Below are 21,054 nucleotides of genomic sequence, written 5' to 3' on the forward strand. Positions count from 1 at the left end.
GTTGACAGGAACCTGTTCTGAGGCAGCTCTCCCTGCGCCATGCTGGGTCTGTCCATTGTCCTCTGCTGCCAGCAGCTGCATGGAAGCACACTGACCACGGGGACCAGCACGCTGACCACGGGGACCAGCACGCTGACCACGGGGACCAGTGTGCTGACCACAGGGACCAGCACGCTGACCACACGGACCAGCACGCTGACCACGGGGACCAGCACGCTGACCACAGGGACCAGCACACTGACCACAGGGACCAGCACGCTGACCACGGGGACCAGCACACTGACCACGGGGACCAGCACGCTGACCACACGGACCAGCACGCTGACCACGGGGACCAGCACGCTGACCACAGGGACCAGCACGCTGACCACGGGGACCAGCACGCTGACCACATGGACCAGCACGCTGACCCTGCCAAAACACGGGCCATGAGGGCAGGGACAGGTCCAGCCCCGCTGGCCAAAGCAGACCTGTCCGGCCGGGCTCAGGCCGCTGGCTGCTGGGCAGAGCTGCTCCTCCTTCCCTGTGTGAGCCCCAATGGGCCTGGCTCTCCAGCAAAGTGAAATCCAAATAAAATGCAACCAAAAACCAAGGGAAAGCACTGTTGTGATTTCAGAGGAATGTTAATCTCTTTCCCCTGGTGCCAGGCTGGCCAGTGCCAGTGAGGGCAGTGCTGGTCACTCACTGGCATGGTGGAGGGGCAGGCACCAGTGAAAGCCAGCACAACCACAGCAGGAGGTGTCCCAGCACAAGTTCTCCAGGTTCAGGTAGCAGAGTGCAGGTGGCAAGTAAACCACTACAACTGGCAGAATAAGCAAATGCTTTAAAAACAACCCCTATGCAAACTTACTTTGGATTCAAATGAGGATCATTTCACTCAGCTTAGGGGCAAAACACTGAAATAAAAAAATGCATCTTATCCACACAGAGATCTTAATCCTGGATTAATTATTTTACACATTTTCCATTTTAATTAAAGCAGTATTGCTTCTTTCTTAAGTTCTTTATCTACTTTCTTTAAGTAAAGCTATTTAATACTGGGGATTGTGGAAAACATTTGTTCGTGATTATGCAGACATACAGTCAAACAAGACTGAAACAAGAGCAGCATGCAAAAATGTATTTAAGGACTATCATCCCAAAATGCTGCTAAAAGCTATTAACCAGTACGTGTTAATTGCCACAGCATTCATATTAATTTTCACTTCGGGCCTGACATTGTGGAATATTTCCCCTGATACATTTTAAACAAAGTTTAATTTAAGGAACTGCTTCTATCAACACTTATGAAAATTAACAGCCAAGCAATTAGCACTCATGAATTATCCCTTCCCCCATGCTTGCTACAGCATCATTTTTAAAACAGTTGCTACATGAGAAATTGTTGCTTTTTAACCCATTACCAAAATTAAGCCACAAGAAACCTTGTGGCACTACAAAGAAGCACCATTCCTCACCAAAGGATTTTTAGCATTTGTCTAGCCAAAAATTACACTGACCAATTTTCAGTTAAATTATCTCCAGTAGTCAAACAAACGCCAGAGAACTCTGTAAAATGAGAAAAGCGAAACTTCCTTCTAACTCCATTTGCAGCTAGTCATGAGAGCAGAAATAAAAATATCTTGAGAAAATCTAGTCTGCCTGTGGGAAAGGTTTTTGGCCTCACAGCTCCAGTTTACTCTAGAGCCAAGCAATTCCTTCCTTACATTTTTGATCTCTTCTGCAGATCTCTTTTGATCTCTCTCTTTCCTGCCTGAACATTGTGAAGCTCAGCTGAGCCACTGAAATGAGCCATCACCACACACTCCTGTGTGCCACCTGTGGTACCTGGATAGGACTTTCAGCTCTGTCTTACACTGAGGCTTTTTTCCCCCAACATTATTAAAACTCAGCAAGCTGGAACAATAAACCATCAACATTTGATTTTCCAAGTCCTGTAAACAGAAATACACATGAATTTATTTATCAAATGGGTGATAATTTAATTTGCATGCAGACAAAAGAAATCATTTTGGCCAGTGATTTCTTAAGCCTTGAAGTAATTTTCTATTCCAGTGACACCTGAAGGAATTATAAAAAACTAAAGGTTCTTTCAATACAAAATTCTTAAAAAGAGTATACAAGATTTATTAATGAAGACATACAACCCATGTGCTTTACAAAACATGAACACAGTGCCAGAGCTGAGGTTTACTTTAACTATTTTAAGGAAAAACTTGAACAAAGAGTTGAAAGCAGTTACTGTATGTGTGGCTCTTGTTAAGAGCTGAAGTTGTACAATGTACAGAAAACCACGAATCTGTCCTGGGGAGTGGTGGGGCAAGTTGTGTGGATTCCTGAGCTGCTTAGAATGCCTCCATTGTAGTTGTATCTCACAAGCCATATTCTCTACTGTTTTGATAATTAATGCAGTGATCAGGACAGGAAGAAATTAGAGTGCTTTAAAATTTTACTATTTCATAAAATCACAGAAGTGGTTATGAAAAAGACACTAAATCTGGCAGGAAACACCTGCAAGACGTAAGCATCGCCCACATTGGCCGGGCTGGTACTACAGCACATGACATGCTCTGATTTGAACTGGTAAGCTGAAAACAATGCATCCAAGGGGGATTATTGGGGAAGGAGGACCCTGAGGAGGATTTATTCGATTTCAGGTCAGTTAGGGACCCGAGTCAGTGGTGAAACCAGTCAGGATGAGCAGCACAGACACGGGCACAGAGCTCGACATGGAGAACACTGAGCTCTCCTGCCTTGCCCATGCACCAAAAAATGAGTGTTACTGAACAACCTCAAATCTGCATTACCAAACTCAAATACGTATAAAAAAAAGGCCTGGTTATCGCCTTAAAGATTTCAGAGCCACTGTGACCCCCTGAGTAAATACATAATTAAGTAGGGTGTTTTTAAGACATGTTTAATTAGGCCCCCAGCCCCTCCTCACCCCCCGCCTCTCCCCAATTATGTACCATTTCCCCCAGAGATACATGGCTCTGTTAATTATGTAAATAAGTCATGCACTATTCCCTGAAAGAATTATATTTCTGTGAAATACTGCTCATCTATTATCAATAAAAACAAATACAAGACATATGATATTTCATTAAAAATAATTTTTAAAAGCTCGATGGTTTTGGTGTTTTGTTACTGACTGAAAATACATGAGAACTGAAGTAAAATAACTCACAACTGGACTATGTTTCTTCTATATCTCAGATGGTCAGCCAAGAATTTAAACTACATAATACATACAGAACTATAGAGAATAAACTTTATATGCAAACTATTGATACACTTACCAGAATAATAGAAACAATGGTGTTAAAATTAATACAGTGAGATTATACTCTAACAAAATGCCCATTCAATTGTTTTGGATTGTAAAGAAGGTATTTTGATTTGCAGATCACAACTGAGATAATTCGTGCCAGACCCTGCAAACCCCAGCTGAGTGACACTGAGGTATTTCCTTAACCTCTCAAACTGACATGTAGAGTGCAGCTTCTTTCCAGTGGACCAAACACCTGCTAAATGTGTCTGACTTCAATATGTGAAAATTAAGATGCTCATTACAGACAACTACAATTTCTATTAATATAGTAAAGATTAGCTTGGATTGTCAAAGAGGGCAGGAAAAATGCTGAAGTTCCTCAAGTGTCTGAGAAACAAGACTTGAACATGAATGAATTACAACAGAATTCTCTTAATAAAGAAGTCTTCAGTTTTTACTTCTCCTATACATGACATGAGAGTTCATTTAAATGTTTGCCCAACTGAAATTTCGTGGCACAAGCACAGCAAACCTGGAGTTTGGAAAAAAGGCCTCTTGGTGCTGTCAGCATCAAAGTGCTGCTGTCGCTCATTAATGAAGCCAGGAGTTTTGAAAACCTGAGTTAGCACTAATTGCCACATGCTAATAAATATAAAATCACAATAGAGGAGCTTTTGCACGTGAACTTCAAAGTCTGAAGGTTACCATTTCACAGCTATTCCAAATACTCCTAGAAATGTCAGTGGAATTACGGATCTGACTTTCCACTTCAAGAACACCTAACTGAATATGAAATTCTTCCATCACAATGGTAATGAAGCTCGAACTCTATCCTCCCACAGGAGATTCCACAAACAAATCCAGTAGAAAACAGATCTGTGGAGTATTTATACTTGTTTTGGAACAATATGACAACGATCCATCACACCAATGTTTATTTTTCAGTTTCTAGAGTTGATGACAGAGAAAAATATTTGACAATATGGAGTACAGGGAAGATATTTATCCCCCAGTCTGAGCAGTATCAGATCCATCTCCTGACCTCCATGATCTGCCAGGTTTGCAGCCAATCTCCTCCCTGTGTTACACAAATGAGCACTTGTGCAGAAATACATTGATTAGTGCTTCTTTTTGCCTTGGATACTGACCTACTGATACTTCGGTTTTCCACCCTCAAAACAGACCACAACTTCTCCCACACTCACTAGAGCACTGAGGATAAAGACATGAATCATGGAATATTCAGCAAGTGCTGTGATGTGGATAGACAGAACAAGCTTGTTTTTTTTTAAATGCCAAATAACGCATCATTTATACAAAGGGTCTCATCATCAACTCTAGAGAGACGTCCCAGGACTCTGTCACAATACAGGTGCACCTCGCTAACCTGCTGGAGAAGGAAACAGCAAGGTAGAGAAGCCTAATTCTCAGTCCAGAATTTTGTAATGGAAACAGGAGAAATGGTTCTACTGAACCTGGAACCATCACATTTGCTTGTTTCTAGATAACCACTGCCAACACCTGATGGCCACTATAAAGTCTAACTGGAGCTTGCACAAGTCAGTGCACAGGAGCAGTGCCTCAGGCCTGTCCCTGCCAGGGGACCCCTGGTACGAGACAAAACCACCTGGTCACTCACCTTGCCGTCGAATTTTGAGTACTCATTGAAGGGGTTGTTGAGCTGCAGTGGACACTGTTCCAGTCGCACAGAGAGGATGGACTGCTTCCCAGAACATGGGGATTTCACTCTGAAATTCTTCTTTTCAAACAGTGAGCTCAGCTCCTCTGCTGCAGATCAGAAGAGAGATTAGAGGCATAGTATGAGGAGATGTACAGAGGCTGCTGCTTACCCCTGAGAGATAACACCATGGAGGGAGCACAAAATCAAATAAACCAACAAATGCTTCAGCTGGGCAGGATCTACCACCACTCCTTCATAGCCCAAAGATATGAAAGCCTTAAGAAGTTTGAATGCTGCTCCTGTTTAAGCTGAGGAAAAGGTGAATTTTTCCCACACAGAGAATAGAACTGATCAGTATAAGATCCACTCGGGTCAAGATAAAAATCAAGAGAATGACACATTCCTGGTCTTACTGCTTGCCTACCTTCTCCTAAATGAACAGGGACAGTAAGGAAAAGAGCTGCTAACACATGAACAGCACACTTCACCCCCAGCCTGCAGCACGTGACACGGTGCCACATCTCAGGACAGCACCATGCTGCCCAGCACTGCACCGCAAGGACACCCTGCTGCCAGCAGCCAGTCTGGCACCACACCTCAGCCAAAAGAACCATTTCTGCAGATTTCACTCATGGTAGGTCGGATATGGCCTCCCCCCATAAAAATGTCAAACCTGAAACCACCACTCCAGATCAACAGTCTGAACAATAAAAACAAAAAAGCTTTCTAAAAACAAAAGGGATCCAAGTTCAGGAGTTCTTTGTGTGGTCTGTGAAGGCTCATAAAAGCCTTTTTATGTGAAGAAAGTGCACAGCTGAATTTCCAACAACAATTCAAATTTACAGCCATACTTTAAAAAAACCCTAAAAAAATAGGACTTCTTATGTTACAAGGCCACAATGAAATCAGGACAGAGCCCGGGGTGTTTCAGCACATCAGTACCAACGGGTCTCATCTGCAGGGAACTGTGACTGAATCTGGACAAGGTTTCCCACATCTGCTCCAGGAACCAACAGCCCCCAACCTCCATCAATCACTGCCCGAGAACCAACCCCAGCTCGCCCAGCCTGGCACTCCTGCACTTGGATTTCCCTCACAGCTCACAGATTTCCATCTTGCTTCTCCAGGGAAATGGAACTGTTCCCAAGGCAGAATGACCCGGCACTTGATCTGCAGGGAGTTGGTTCATTGCTTAGAGTGTAAAATTAAAACTTGTCAAATGATAACTGGTCAAAAGCTCTATTTATTTTTATCAGCAGATTGCCTTAAAATTCAGGCAGTTGGCAAAGGTGCTAAATACTGGCACTGAGAGATCCCCAACGGGCTTGTGAGAGGTGGCAATTAACCAAAAAAACTTCATTTAAGCTCTTTTAACATGGCCACTTTAACTCCATTATGTTGTTTTGGTTTTTCAACAAGCTCTTGTACCTGTTTGTTAGTTTTTTAAAAAATCTCTACCATTATGCTGGAGTATTACCTTTAACTGATAATTCTTGGGCATTTGGAAAGGACCTCGGAATCCACTTGTTGCTGTTTTCACAGACACTTCTCCCTAATCCCAAATTCAAGGAGCCAAACACACAAAGCCTCATACACCCATGTGATGAAGAGGAAGGTACAGTGGATATCCTTAAGGGCTCCTCTTTCTCCTTGCTGCAGTGTTGTCGTTCATGCAAGAAAGGGAGAAACCTGCAGAACTCAGTGGCTAAGCAGAGAAGGAAAATCAGCTCTGCCAACAGACCCCGAGTGCCTGGAGTTTTCATGTAACTTACTTATTTTTTTATTTAAATCTATTCTGCAGCAGGCAGGGACTGATCTATTTGCCTGCAAGCCCAGCACACTCCTCAGAGGGGACAACTCTGACTGCTGGGTGTCTGTCTGCAGGGCAGCACGTGAGGGAAGGAGAGGTGGTGGTGGAGCCCCGGGAGCAGCAGAGGCTGCGCAGGAACCCGGAGCCTGAGCCAGTTCAGTGTGCAGGAGAGACAGCAGAGAGACTTGCATCATCACTGGCCAGATGCTATAAAATATTGAGCAAAGAGTTGGAGGTTATGGTAGATTAACCTTTAAAACCTACAACACCGCTTACAGAAGGAGAAAGGCAAAAACATTTCAGAATGCATTAAGAGGGGTATCCAACACAGCTGAACACCGAATTAAGGATTAGTGCGACTGCGCCGCTCCTGTGAGCAGCTTTGTTCACTCCTCTGAAAAAGATATTAGAGTGCTGGAGTCCGCAAATGTGTGCAAATGACAGCCACGGAGATAGGAGGAATTAGGCAAAAAAAGGGAGATTACAGAGGGACCTCATTAAGATATACACAAATTTTGAAAGAAGTAGGCATGACAGACCATACAAAGGTTTGAATGTGTGTCAAATACAACAGAAATAGAAACTAGCTTGAGCCCAAAAATAGGAAAATTGAGACAGATTTGTAATTTCATATATTACAATTTAAACTATGTAGAACATCCAGTCACAAATACTTAATTATATAATTTTTAAAAAATAGAATTGAATATTTTTTTGAGAAATCGGTGATAATAGTTTTACCAAGGAAAGGCCAGATAAGCTAAGCCAGCATTTATTCTGCTTGCATTTAAGTAGATCATATATACTCTTTACTTCTTAAGATTTGCACCTTATCTAAAAAAGTAGCTACAAAAATAGTCTACACAAGTAAACTCCACAAAATCCTCCATCGCACCCAGCGTGCCAAATGCTGCTGGAAATGGCTGGAAAGTCCCATGGAGACACTGATCTCGCATTTTGAATGCAGACACCTGCCAGTTCCCCGCCCTGGAGCAGAGCCACCTCCCGTCCCCACGCTCCCACGCTGGCACGAGAGCTTTGCCCTCCCCAGGTGCCCTCGCCGGGCCAGCAGAGGCCACGAACACGCCAACAGCACGGCGGTGCCGCAGAGTGCAGAGCCCACAGCAGCCACTGCGGCTGCCACACCGAGCCAAACCGGGTGTCAATGCTTTTCCCTCTCCTCTGCCTTTATCAACACCGTGGCCACGGCTGGCACCCCCCGGGACAGCACAAAGAATTGGCATTTCCTCTACGCTTTGAAAGCTCAGGGGAAAAGGACAAACTGCAAATGCTGCAACCATCAAAGGCAGGAATAAAGCCAGTAGGAAAATAGAAGATCTTTTCTTTTACCTGAGCAAGAAGTATTTCTGTCTTTCCACTGAACGTTTTTGCATTTTATTTGATTTTGTCTCTCTTTCCGCAGACGTTCTAGTCTCTGAGCTTGAAAAGAAATATTACAACTATAAGTTTGTCAATGAAAGTTTACTATAAACAAAGACATAATTAACTACCTTTATATGAATAAAGATGTTTTATACTGCATATGTAGGGGAAAAAGTCATAAAATTTTAAAGGTGGCACCCCTGAAAAGCAAATACCAACAAAAACATGAAAATGTTCTTGATTTATAATTGAAATTAGAGGATATAAAACATTAATAGAGATCATAAAGATAGTATTAACATGGAAGAGAATAATAAAATGTGAAAACTTCTGTGATTAATATGACATTTCATTATATAAATCATTAATAACGGTCTTAAAGGAATTTTAATGCACAAATGAACTGAAGTGAATATTACATTACAGGAATAAAATTACTGTTATGAATTACTCTACCCGTTTCAAAAATTAAAGATAAATGAACTCAGACTAGACTATTAAAGTTTTAAATATAAAATCCTTTATCTAAAAATCATGAAAATTATAAAATGTCAAAGCGATATAAATTAGCACAGCTTTTTCTTCAGTAGGCTGAAACAGTTTATAGGTAGTAAAATAAATGATTTGTATCTTCACAACATTAGTCAAATCCTAAAATGAATATAACATTTCTTTACATATATTTTGACTCCATCTTCAAAATATGGTTGATAAAAAAAGCCCCAAATAGTTCTTATACCAAAAAACTTGCAGCCCAGGGTACCAGACAACAACTTAAATTGCCTTTTTTTGTTAATAGTAAGAACTTCCTTGGGGAAATACCTGATGGAAGCCACCCAAGACAATGACCCCAAGAAACCACTGATGTCATGAAGTGTCCACTCAAAATAAGCAGATTAGAGTGGGAAGTAGAACTAACAGTGCTGATCCCTGAAGGAAACAATTTGCTGGATATATTAGCAATTTTGATGTATTGAGATAATTCATTAACTAAAATGGGTTTGTAGAAGAGATTCTAAAATGCTAAATTACTCTGACAATTTTTGGATACAATTGAATTTCCCTGAGCCTTTTCAGCAATTAAAAAATGTTAATAAATACTTTCTATCCCTTATGTTATTACTCTTTTACATTTAAGTCTTCAAACTGAATTGTGGACAAGGAAGTAATTTTTTTTTCCCCATAAAAACTGTCAACCAGGGAACCGATAAAAAAATACTCCTTTGAGTTTAAGCAGCTTAAAGGTACAGTTTGAGGTACAAGCAGTTTAAGGTACAAGCACAAACGGGGACTTTGAGAAGTATCTCCCATTTAAGCCAACACGACGTTAGAACCTGAATACCTCTAGGTAGCTTCCTCTTAATGAAGTGAGAGAAGTATCCCTCCTCATAAGTTTAAATATTGGGAAAACACTGTTGTAGCATAGATACTTTATTCTGAAAGAAAAGCTCCACATTTTTACTAGTCACTGCCCATACTTGAACCCAAAATTACCTTCCAAAACCCTTTCTGCCCAAAAGAGCCATCATAAAAGATCTGTCAGATTAACAGGTAAACAAAGGATAAAGGAAAAACTGTAGACTAGAAACAAGAATAATGCATGTTTTTATCCTGTCTGATATTTCCACCCCTTGTCAAAACGAAGTATGAGAGCACAGTCACCACCTCCACTGACTCCATCCTGTTCTTCCACCTACAGCTGATCCCAAATGACCATTTCACTGTGGGACTGTGCTACAGCAGCGCCAAATCAGATGGAATGATCAGCACCTATTAGAAATGTGAATTATTCAAGGCTCACTCTCACATGCAGCCAGTGAAAGCTCTCAGTGTGAAAAATGTCACTGTCCAAACGCAGTTGTGGTTTCATGAACTGTCAGCAATGAGCTGAGCCTTTGTTCCTGGGCCTGGGGACTTTGCTGCTCACCCACACCTATCACCTGGCACTGACCTCTCCACCTGACATGCCAGAGCTGAGGCAGAAAATCAGCTCCCTCGGGGTCCCAACCCTGACTTTAGAACATGCCCCCAGCTGGCACCCGAAATGGCTTCAATCCATAACTCAAATGGAGATTATCCTATCAGTCTGCTCCCTTGGTGAAATGATCCTTCAGAATTATTTTCTGGAGTAATTCTATAAATCTTCAAACTTTGCCTCTCCTTCCTCATGAGCTACACCATTCCCTGAACTCACCCAGCCCCAGGACAGCCTGGCACCCTCGATTCCCACCACGCCTTCCTGGCAGGTTGGGCTATAATCTGTGATTTCCAAACCTCACTCTCCAGTACAGGAGATCAGCACCCTGCCTTTTCTGGAACTTTTCACAACTTCCTACTTGTAAAAGGCATTTCAGAATCTCCAACACCACACATGTTTTCCTGGTGAAGCAGAGCACAGAGGTGCTTTCTGGGCTCTAGGTGGTGTTATAATACCTGCAGAAATAATTTTTTAAAAAAATATACAGGAACAGAAAAAAGAGGTTAGAACTGACCACCGCACACCAACCCTCTCGTCGATATTTCAGCTCACAGAATTCCTGTTCTTAATATTCCTCAGGTCTAAGCAGAAGTCTGGATATCCCTCGTATGAAACACCACGTGGGAGAGCTTTCTGCCAGTCACAACAAAATGAGTGCATTTTGCAAAGGTGTTCACCCTTAAACTTTCTAATTTGGTAGCTTAAACCCCAGCTCAAGGTTTTTCTCAGAAATAAAACTTCAGGAGACAAAATACAGACAAATCATTCCCTTTGCTGGCTCACATTAAACTTCATTCCACTCTTTTATAACAAATACATTTGATGCCTCACTAGGCAGATTTTTTCTCAGAAAATAACTATCCTGTTCAAAAGTTAACACCCCTCCAGACAGTAACAATAGAGATATCAAAGACTGTTCATGTACTTTGGATTTAGATTTGATGTCTTCACAATTTGAATTTTTTTATATATATAAAACTGACTACCTCAATGTTCCTCTGTACAGGAATAGGTAAAACAGCAATTAAAGCTCGGTTGACAGCACACTAAAGTAACTGAATCATTACGTCTCCTTCTATAAAAGGGCCTCAACATTACAAAAGAGGTTTGACAGACACCAAGCCAGTCACGCTCTGGTTTGTCCATGCAAGCCAGACTAAGGGAAGAGGAATACAAAAGGCCAGAGCTGCTGCAAACACCACGCACCTGTGTTTGATCGTCTTCTGATTCCAAAGTCCCAGCTTGAGGTAATATCGACTGATTGGGAATATACATAGCCCTGAGTCTCCCCATTGCTTCCCTGTGGTTCTGACCCATTATCCCCATATGCTGACGAGGGATTAAACTTCTCCAGGTCAACATCGTGATCGATCAGGACCATTTCACACATCCCTGTGTCATCACTGGTCACGTGCGACTGCCGAATGTGAGCAAGGATAATGGTTGGGTTGTCCAGGAAAGCCATTCTGTCCACAAGTCCACCACTTCACTGTACTATCTTCTCTCCATCTTGTTTCATGGACACACGTACCTAGAAAAAATGTACACATTTTAGGAAAAAAACCCTTCAAACCCCCCATTCCAGAAGGTTACTATTTGGGATGCACAAACCCAGACTGACTTAGGGCAAACTGTTTAGCTCTGCTCCAGTTTATTTAAGCTACACTGGTTGCTGAGTCCATTTAAGGAACAGTGGGTTTGGAGGACAGCTTGAAACCTGAGTCCCAGGACAACAGAACACAACAGATACCTACGAACAGGTCCCAGTACTCTACAACACGTGGTTGCTGGAAGGCAAAATACTCCACAGTGCTGCACATAGGAGGATGGCAAGAGAATACAGACCAGAAACATCTGCCTATTCCAACTAACCCATTTACAGAACTGACAGGGTTTTGGATTTCTTCTCACCCATCATAACTGTGTTACTGTTTTGCTTCTGCATCTACACACCAACTCTTTGACTACCTTATTACAGACCCTCTTCAGGTTTTGTATTTCCAGGAAAAACTTGAAACATGAAGAGATTAGTGTCTCAGGGCAGAATATTGAACATCTGCTGCTGCATGGTGCTTCACACAGGGCAACTGCTGTAACACAGAAAGCTCTGTGACCAAATACCACATGCCTGAGCTCTAAAGCACTTTAAGAACAGTAATTGCCACTTACCTAAGATATTTCATTCAGAGCACTCAAGTGGCCTTTTGAAACAAAGTAGAGGGCAAAAAGGAAAAGGAGAAAACCCCAAACCACAAAACCCAAACCACGGTCACGTTGTTATCTGATTTTTCTGTAGCTGTGGATTTGTAGTTATGTCAATCTAATTCAAGCCTGGGCTGACACTGAAAGGGGCAACTCCATGCCCTGCCTGGCCCTGCTCCAGGAATTCCACCACCTCCCAAAGCTGGCAGTGGAGCTGTGAGGTGAGCTGGATCAAAAAATGACCTGCCGAATACAACCTAAAAAGAAAAAAAAAAAAATTCCTGTTGACGCAGCGAGTCCATCAGTGAGCAGCGTCTGGAGCCACGGGGACACCTCCACCTGAGGGGGCTCGGACTGAGCTCACACATAGAGCAAGACTAGATGTAAATTCCAGAAGTTCGAAATCCTCACTGCTTTTCAATCAGAGAAAAACACTTTAACCCGGCTACAGAGCTGCGTGTGTGTGAGTTTGGACGGGATCTCCAGAGGCTCCTGCCAGCCTCAGCAGCACGGCAACTCCACACTCCGGTTTAATTTTCTCACTCTTCCCATCAAAGTAAGTAGGGCTGCTCCTGAGGGGGTTCTCGCCATCCTCCAAGGGAGAGGCCACAAGGCAAATGTCCCACCCGAGGGCAGCCATCAGTGTGTCTGGGGCTTTGACCAGTGTGACCAGCATCGTGTGGCTGGGATAACACTGACACAACCAAGTACAGTTTATGGACATTGCAAAACATGTGTTGAGAATGTTCTTTAAATTGAATTATTTCTACTCACTGATTAGGAAAGGCCACCTTTACCTGCAAACTTGTTTCAATAAGCAACAGCCTCGGGCGTCGAAAAGGTCTGCAAACTCCCCATCAAAAATTACTGCTGCCCCATCAATGTGTCATATAAATGTTGGCATGTTAATTGTGTATTTATAAGATTGTTAATGGTTAGTTAATTTACCTCCCACACTATTATTGTACTTGAAATGATTTAATGTCTGCTGAGGGAGTTAACAACATGTAACAGCAGATGCGAGAGTTTTACCTTTATACTCTGCACCCCGACTTCCTGCCATTAACATTCGTGTGCTAAATCAGCCGAGCTTCTTCCCAACTGTAAATGTGCAACTGCTTTTCCCATAAACCTGAACGGTGAGAAAGTGCTGGAAATTCTACAAGTTTAACACAAACATATTTTTACTTCCTCTTCTTCAGAATTTTCAAAAAGATACATTAAAACTAATTTATCAATACATTAATACTAACTTGAAACTCTCTGAACAATTAATATCCTTAAAAAAAAAAAAAAGTTCAGACCCCCAAATTCAGGTTTTGATGCCATATTTAGTAGTTGTAGCCTACAGAATTCTAACCAGTTCCTCCCTTTGATAAAGGCAAAGCAGGGCACAGACCTGCTCTGAGGAACAGTGACTTCCAGTGAGAGAAAAGAACTCAAGAGAAACGAAGCTCAGTTTTGCAAACCTTTACACAAACACCTTGAAGGTTCCAGCAAAATCACAGATCCAAAATCAATTTCTAGATCTGCTGAGATCTGCCAGCACACCCCTTCTGCACTCCTACACCCACACAGCATCACCACATCCTCATGGGGGAGCTGAATTTAACGAATTCAGGGACTTTCTGAGCATCGGCTTCTTATACATTCTTTAACCGTAAACAAAAAGTAACTGTTCTTCTAATACTTGCATATACAAATAATATTCTACGATTGAATAAACCACATGCAGACAGCTATGTCAAACATACTCTGTGCAAACACTAAAACCAAAGAGAGCGATGTAAAATCTCCACAATTTTAGAGTTTGGTATTTCTGTACAACGGGATACACAGGCTGGAGTTTCAATGCTGTACTGATTGGCAAACACCTGTGATTCATCACACAGGTGGACAGCAATTACTGATTGGCAAACACCTGTGATTCATCACACACGTGGAGAGAGACCTTCACTTTCTTCCTGATCTTTATGATTCACCTATCTAACTTTCTGCCCATTGTCTGATCAACACCCTGGGAATGAATGCTCCCTCTCCCCTTCTCCTTGGCCCCATCACTGTGATTCTGCCATGCCCTGAGGCCCCTGGAGAGCACAGCCCCCCATTAGCCTTGTGCAGTTACAGAACATCCCCAAAGATGTCAAATTGCACCATCAAGAGGCTGAACGTCTCGCCAGGATTCACAGGAACTTTGTGGCAGAATCAGACAGCTGCATCTCAGTCTACTATTTTTATCAGCAGTATTCCTCTTCCAGTACCCCACGGCTATATTTATGGCATCGATAGACTCTCCCAGCGAGGGAAGCAGGGCTTTATGCAGATCAGCCTCATTCATAACCCGGCACACAATGAGGAATGCAGAGCGCGCTAACAAACGATTCCGCTCCCAGGAGGTGACACAAAGGTCTTGGAAAAGGATCTGCAGCTATACAGGCTGTACCTTAAACACACAGCTGAACACAGCTGAATTTCGGGAGGCATCTTCATCATCACAACATGTTAACTGTTCTTGTGACCCTCCTGCTTGCTTGATGTACTGCAATTATTTAAATAAAGATTGTCTCGCTTTCCTCTTTCCCCACCAAACACCCCACACAGAGTATCGTATCTCCATGTTAACCTACATGAGGTGACAACGAGATATCAAAGCAAGTGTGAGATTAGGGGAAAGGACAAGCTAAACCTCATGACTGCCATCCCTCCCATCCATCCCGTTGCCCACCACGTGCCAGCGCAGACGGCAGCAGCTCAGCTGGAACCACGCTCCCGTGCTGGACCCACTGACTGGTGGGACTGCAACCATGTGTCAGCCCCTGCTGACTGCTGTTTTCAGAGGAAACGTTTGACCTTGAGCGTGAAAAATGCCGAGCGCAGCTTTCCTTACTTTGGGGAAAACACAGTTATTTTGGATTGGATTTTCTGGTTTTTTTTAAATAGACACGGTTGAATTTGACAAAATCCCTCGCTCTCACTGCCCAGCACAAGGTGGCTCGTCACTGTCACACCTCCACGCCAGCACGAGAGCTGGGGCAGCCGTGTCTCACCTCCACACCTGCCAGCAGCGGGGCAGGGCCCCACTCTGCTCCCTCCTGCAGGCTCCTGGCACGCTTTCCAGCAGAACTACGGATTTTGCTTGGCAAAGGGACACCAGTGCCAACAAGCACCTTCACACCCTGTACCTGTCCCTGTAAGTTCACAGACTCCAGGTCAGAACCTCCCAGCTCCACCAAATGCCCTGTGGTGCCACCAGCACATCTGTGACTGAAGGGCACTGTCCCCAAACTGGCAAGCCAGTGCCACCTTTCCATGGCATCTTACAGGAGATATTTTCCTCACATGAAGGGTTGGTATTTTTGCCTTTCATGCTTTGAAATACACAGACCTCTAAATAAGCTACAAGAAACAATAAAATCAGAGAAAGCTGTCAGCAACTAAAAATGTTCTGCTGCAGGAAAGAGCAACAACTCTGAAGTTCCACCAATTTTAATGGAATGAAGAGTCCTCCAGTTCAAAGGGCTAAAAGCAGTTCCAAATTCTCCACAAAACTCACAAGCCAATTCCTGCAATGTATCTTCCTCTCTAAATTATAGAAGTAAGAAGTGAGAAGCAGGGAGAAAAAAACCTTCCTTCCTTCTGTTCTGCAAAGCTGTAGCTTGTTGGTTTTATTTTTTTAAACTGTTTAAATTTATTATCCTCCTTAAGGAAGTAATAAACAATTAAAGCCCTATTCAAAGTTAACAAAAATTTTCCAAAGACACAACTTATGGAAGGTACAACTTGGATCCAAGAGAATTACTAACAAACTCAAAACACAGCAAGCTGGAAAAAATTATATACCATTGCAGGTCATGTTATCATTCAAGGGCTTCCATAGTCTCTGTACTCAAACACCTCCTTGACTGTAGCTCTTTAAAGTGATCTTTAAAAACTAATGAAAAAGATAGGCAGATTAGAATTAAAAATTGATTTTTTTCCCCCAACGTCATATAAGCAGGAACAGGACGGCACGAACATACTTCAAAATTTATGATTCAGGTTATATGAAATAATTTCCCAGTCAACTTCTGTCTGCAATTGCACAAGAAATGGTTCTGGTTATCTGCATTTGCAGCAGCACAAATAATCAACCCCCTCAAACACAGACAGGTCCTGGGCAGGCAGGATAAAGGGAAGTGAACTGCAATATATGAACATTCAAGTTTATGTTTCAGCAAAAGCTCAAGTGCATTTAAGAGTGAATACTTATCTGCAGAAGCTGTCACTCACACTCTGGTCCTATCATTAAAAAGGAAATAATCATTTACAGTCATATAAAGAGGCTCTCTCACAAGAGAGACTGGAATTGGGAAGTTATGATGAGCAAACACTACATTACACACAACTTCCAACAAATTATTTGTTCATTTCCAGACCTGTAAATCAATCTGGCATTAGCTCTGTATTTCTGAATTCCTTGGAATTTGGCTATACTTCTGTTGTCATACTAATCAGGATGCAAATTACACCAATTCCGATATTTTAATTACTGAGCTTAGAGGGGGGTGAAAATATTGGGGTATGTTTGGGAAGTATTCACTCTTCTCTTTCCTGATCTTGTCAAACCTTTGTTTAATTGCAGACAAGTTGGTTCTCTGCTAACCTGAGAAATTTTGCATCAAGATTTTAAGCAAATAAATAAGTATAAAAAATGTAGAGATTATAAATTAGGGCAGACAAATCTGGATCTAGACTCGTGCCTGCAAAGAGCATTCTATCAATATAGTGAAATGCTAATCTCCTAATTAACAACCTAATTAGGTAATTATGGCTTTGCAGAGGGATGCCTAAATGAAATATGACAACATGGTCACCTCTTTATATGGCACCTGTGGGCCTTTTCAGCTGTCACTGCCGAGAGTGCAATATCAATTTGAACAGATGACAAAGTGTTGTCATTTTTCATTCAGATATTGTGCTGAATGCTGGGATCGAGGCCGCTCCGAGACGAGGCGCCTTGCCTGGGCTTTGCCTCGTCTAAATATGTGCAAACACTTTGCTTAATTTTTAATGTCTCTGATTAAGCTTGGTTTTTCATGCTGTCTGCAGGCATTCCCTGACACACACCACAGCTGCAGTGTCACACTGGGATGACCCACAACCCCGGAACCCCCATGACCCAATTTCACAGCACGCGTGCGGGAGAATTACAATCCAGAAAAAATACCTGAGTATTTGAGTTTATTTTTGAGGCTTAGCTGCCATTGGCTTTAAAATAACAAAACAAAACCAGAGTGCCTTGTAAATAACATATTATAACATTCATTTTACTTTTATTCCCGCTGAACACTCTTTTCCAGGGGAACAGCAGTCCCTGTCCAGAAGAGGGTGAAGCTGATGGGACTTTTGCACAGAAAGCTGGGAAGGAACACTTTCAACAAAGGTGCTTTTATATGGAGTATTTTTTGTCACTCATATGCCTAAATTGCTTTACAGACAATTTGCTGAGCTTGAACATTCCTAAAGGACATCAGCCTGTTGGAGCAGGTCCGGAAGAGGCCACAAAGATGATTAGAGGGATGGAGCACCTCTGCTATGAGGAAGGGCTGAGAGAATTGGGATTGTTCAGCCTGGAGAAGAGAAGGCCCAGGAGTGACCTAAATGCAGCCTTCCAGCATCTGAAGGGAGTCTACAGGAAAGATGGAGAGACACTATATACAAGGGTCTGGGGGCAGGGATAGATGGGATATCGGGAAGAAATTCTTCCTTGTGAGGGTGGGCAGGCCCTGGCACAGGGTGCCCAGAGCTGCTGTGGCTGCCCCTGGATCCCTGGAAGTGTCCAAGGCCAGGCTGGACACGGCTCGGAGCAACCTGGGCTAGTGGGAGGTGTCCCTGCCATGGCAGGGAGGTGGAATGAGATGGGCTTTGAGCTCCCTTCCAGCTCAAACCACTCTGGGATTCTGTGATAAATAAAATATCTTGTTGTAGACAGGAGAATGAAAGCACAGGCTGGGACTACTCAAATATTAGACTAGAACTTCTATTTTTGCAATTAACAGTGTGATACTCAAGAGCCTAAAAAACCTAGTAAATTTTATAAATACCTAAACAAGTTTCAATCTTAAAAAAACTGAACAAAGCGGAAAGCTTCATCATTTTACCTCTTCCCCTGTTTGCTGCTGAGAGATGCTACTCTGTTTGGGTTTTACATACACATAGGTCTCTGGGCTCACAGAAGCTGCCTTGCCTGGACCCAGGACAGAGCCTGGGGACATGCTGTAGGTCCAGCCAGCCCAGGGCCCTCAGCACAGCCGCTGCACAGCTCTGCACCAGCACCACAAAGGGTGGTCTGACAGTGCTGTGTCAGGCAGGGGTTTGCGCCTTAAACAGCAGCATCTGTCAAAACAAACACTTTTGTCTCTGTCAGTTTCTTTAAGTTGTTGCCATTCCACTTTTGAGTGCATGAAAATATTTTTATTGCATTAAAAAGATTATCATAATCTCATTTTTTATAATATAGCAGCATGCAAGCTGCTTCTGACTTAAGAAACGCTCATGAAGATCAGACCTACTTAAAAACGCCCGAGACCTTCAGCCCCTTTGGGACTTTATGTCAAATGGAACTGGACAGATTCACATTTCTTCAACAAAAGATGAATCCCCTGTTCCTCTGGCTTTTAATTTTGGGTCTGTCTCTTTCAAGAGCACACAAAACATATTCAAGGAGCTTTGTTTTGCTTTCAGAATAATGGATTTAGATACAACACTTCTCAGGCAATAAGGAAACAAAGTAGGGATTGCCCTTGTGCTGTCTTGGATACAAACAGAGCTGACAGACAGCGAACAACAAGGCATCACAGTTTGATGGAGCTCCTCAGCTCACACACACACGCACACAGAGTTAATATTAAAACACAGCTTGGGGTCTGTGTCAGAGGCACTAACAGAAAAGCTCTCGAGAACTGCTGCTACAACACATGAGGCAGCCCCAGGGGCACGGCAGGTCCCAGGCACGGGGCAGCACCACGGTCACCAACACCGCGGCAGCACCGCCACCCCCGCCAGGGCCCTCCGGGTGCCACCAGGGCTCTGCTCCCACACCCCTGCGCCCCACAGCTCAAACCTGCCCCTTCCAGCACCTGAACAGGAAGAAATGAAGCCTGAGCTCAACCCCTGTTTCTCAGCCAGTGTCATTTGCCCCTGGACATCAGAAGGAATTTTGGATATCAAAAGGTATTTCTTCACAGAGAGGGTTGTCAGGCATTGGAAGGGGCTGCCCAGGGAGGTGGTGGAATAACCAACCCTGAGGTGTTCAAGGAATGACTGGATGTGGCACTCAGTGCTCTGGTCTGGTTGCCAAGGTGGTGGTGGGTCAGAGGTTGGACTTGATGGTCTCAGAGGTTTTTTCCAACCTCAGTGATTGTGTTATCTCCAAAAAGAGCAGCCACATGGGAGATGGGCTGCTCCTACATGGAGATGTGACCAGTATACTGCTCATTTGTCCCATGTGTGCCATAACTGACCTTTCCATACAGGTGTGTGCTTTTCATGCTCACAGCTTCAAACGGTTGGGAAAATTTGTGCTACAGAACACGTAACACAGACCGCCGTGCCAGGCTGCTTCACCTGCTGAGGCCTTCATTGATCCAAAGGAAATGCACAACAAGAATGTAGCTGTTACTTGTTATTTTAACGTTTGTTATTTGTTATTTTAATTTGTTACTTGTTGTAACTGGGTGAAAATTTAACCAACAGATGAGAAAAGGGTGTTACAACAGAGACCTGAAACACAACTGATAAAGAAATGTACTAAATTGGTTCTCCCTGCTTCAGTTATTTCTGTACAAGTCTATACGTACCTGCTGATCTCAATTTATTTTTAATCTAACCCAAAAAAGTGTCAGTGAATGGAGCTGTTCTGAATTTGGAAAAGTAACGGAGAGAGTCTAATTCCTAGTCTTGCATCAACCTGATAATCCCCCGACACCTAAAATCGTTCAGAACACACTCAGGATACCCAAGCTTGGCTCTGGCATCTCTGTTTAGTCAATCACCAAACTTCCACTAGCACGGAAATCAACTCACTGCTGTGCCTCCTGGACACCTTTCCCGCTCCTCCACTGCTCCTGTGGTGTTCACAGTTCCGGTGGCACCGGCAAGCAGGTGCAGAAACGAGAGCCCCATGCAGCAAGGCATTTGGGTGTGACCCTGCTGAAGGCACCGCCGGGCGGGCACAGCCTGCCTGCGGCCGGCAGGAGCAGCCGGGACACGGGCACCGGGGCCGTGTGACAGGGACACGGGGCGTGTGACGGGCCTTTTGGATGGAGTGACTGGCACCTGACCAGGGATGCCTGGGCACCTGTGGGCCTCCCGCTCGCCACGGGGCGCGGACATCCGCAGGGCAGCGCGGGGATTCCTGCCGGACCCGTGCCGCTCTGACGCTCCCGCCGCACTCACCTGCTCCCCGGCACCCATCGCCGGCCGACGCTCGCCTGACCCGCTCCGCTTGCCCCGCGATGGGCTGCTCTCGCCCCGCCGCTGGGAGAGGCGCCCCGGACCCCGCGGGAGCGGCCCCGTCTGCGCACCGGGGGAGCCTCGGTCCCCCCGAGCCGTGGCCCGGGCGGGCTGACAGCCCCTGCCGCCGGTCACGGCATCCCGCGGGGGTCCCCGGCGGCCCCGGGAGGGGCTGACAGCGCGGGCAGCCCCGGGAGCCGCGGCCGCAGCCCCGACCTCCCCCCCCGCCCCGCACT

The 21,054-nt window shown here is 44.0% G+C and overlaps 1 protein-coding gene across 2 annotated transcripts in view; it reads right to left on the reverse strand.

Moving 5' to 3' along the window:
• MAPKAP1 (MAPK associated protein 1) overlaps positions 1-20,847 on the reverse strand; it is an 82,310-nt gene extending 61,463 nt beyond the window's left edge. The window contains exons 1-4 of one of the 2 annotated variants that reach the window (XM_042052376.1): positions 20,762-20,847; positions 11,330-11,654; positions 8,113-8,202; positions 4,911-5,059 (exon numbers count right to left, since the gene is read on the reverse strand). In XM_042052376.1, the coding sequence (XP_041908310.1) occupies positions 4,911-5,059; positions 8,113-8,202; positions 11,330-11,588 (498 nt within the window). In that variant the 5' untranslated portion in view covers positions 11,589-11,654; positions 20,762-20,847. The remainder of the gene's footprint in view (positions 1-4,910; positions 5,060-8,112; positions 8,203-11,329; positions 11,655-20,761) is intronic. The other variant, XM_042052375.1, reaches the window with a different exon arrangement.
• Between the last annotated feature and the right edge of the window lie 207 nt (positions 20,848-21,054).

This window comes from Corvus kubaryi, unplaced genomic scaffold (assembly GCF_017639235.1).
Source record: "Corvus kubaryi isolate FWS band 111438036 unplaced genomic scaffold, C.kubaryi_AGA036_p1.0 78, whole genome shotgun sequence".
Taxonomy (NCBI): domain Eukaryota; kingdom Metazoa; phylum Chordata; class Aves; order Passeriformes; family Corvidae; genus Corvus; species Corvus kubaryi.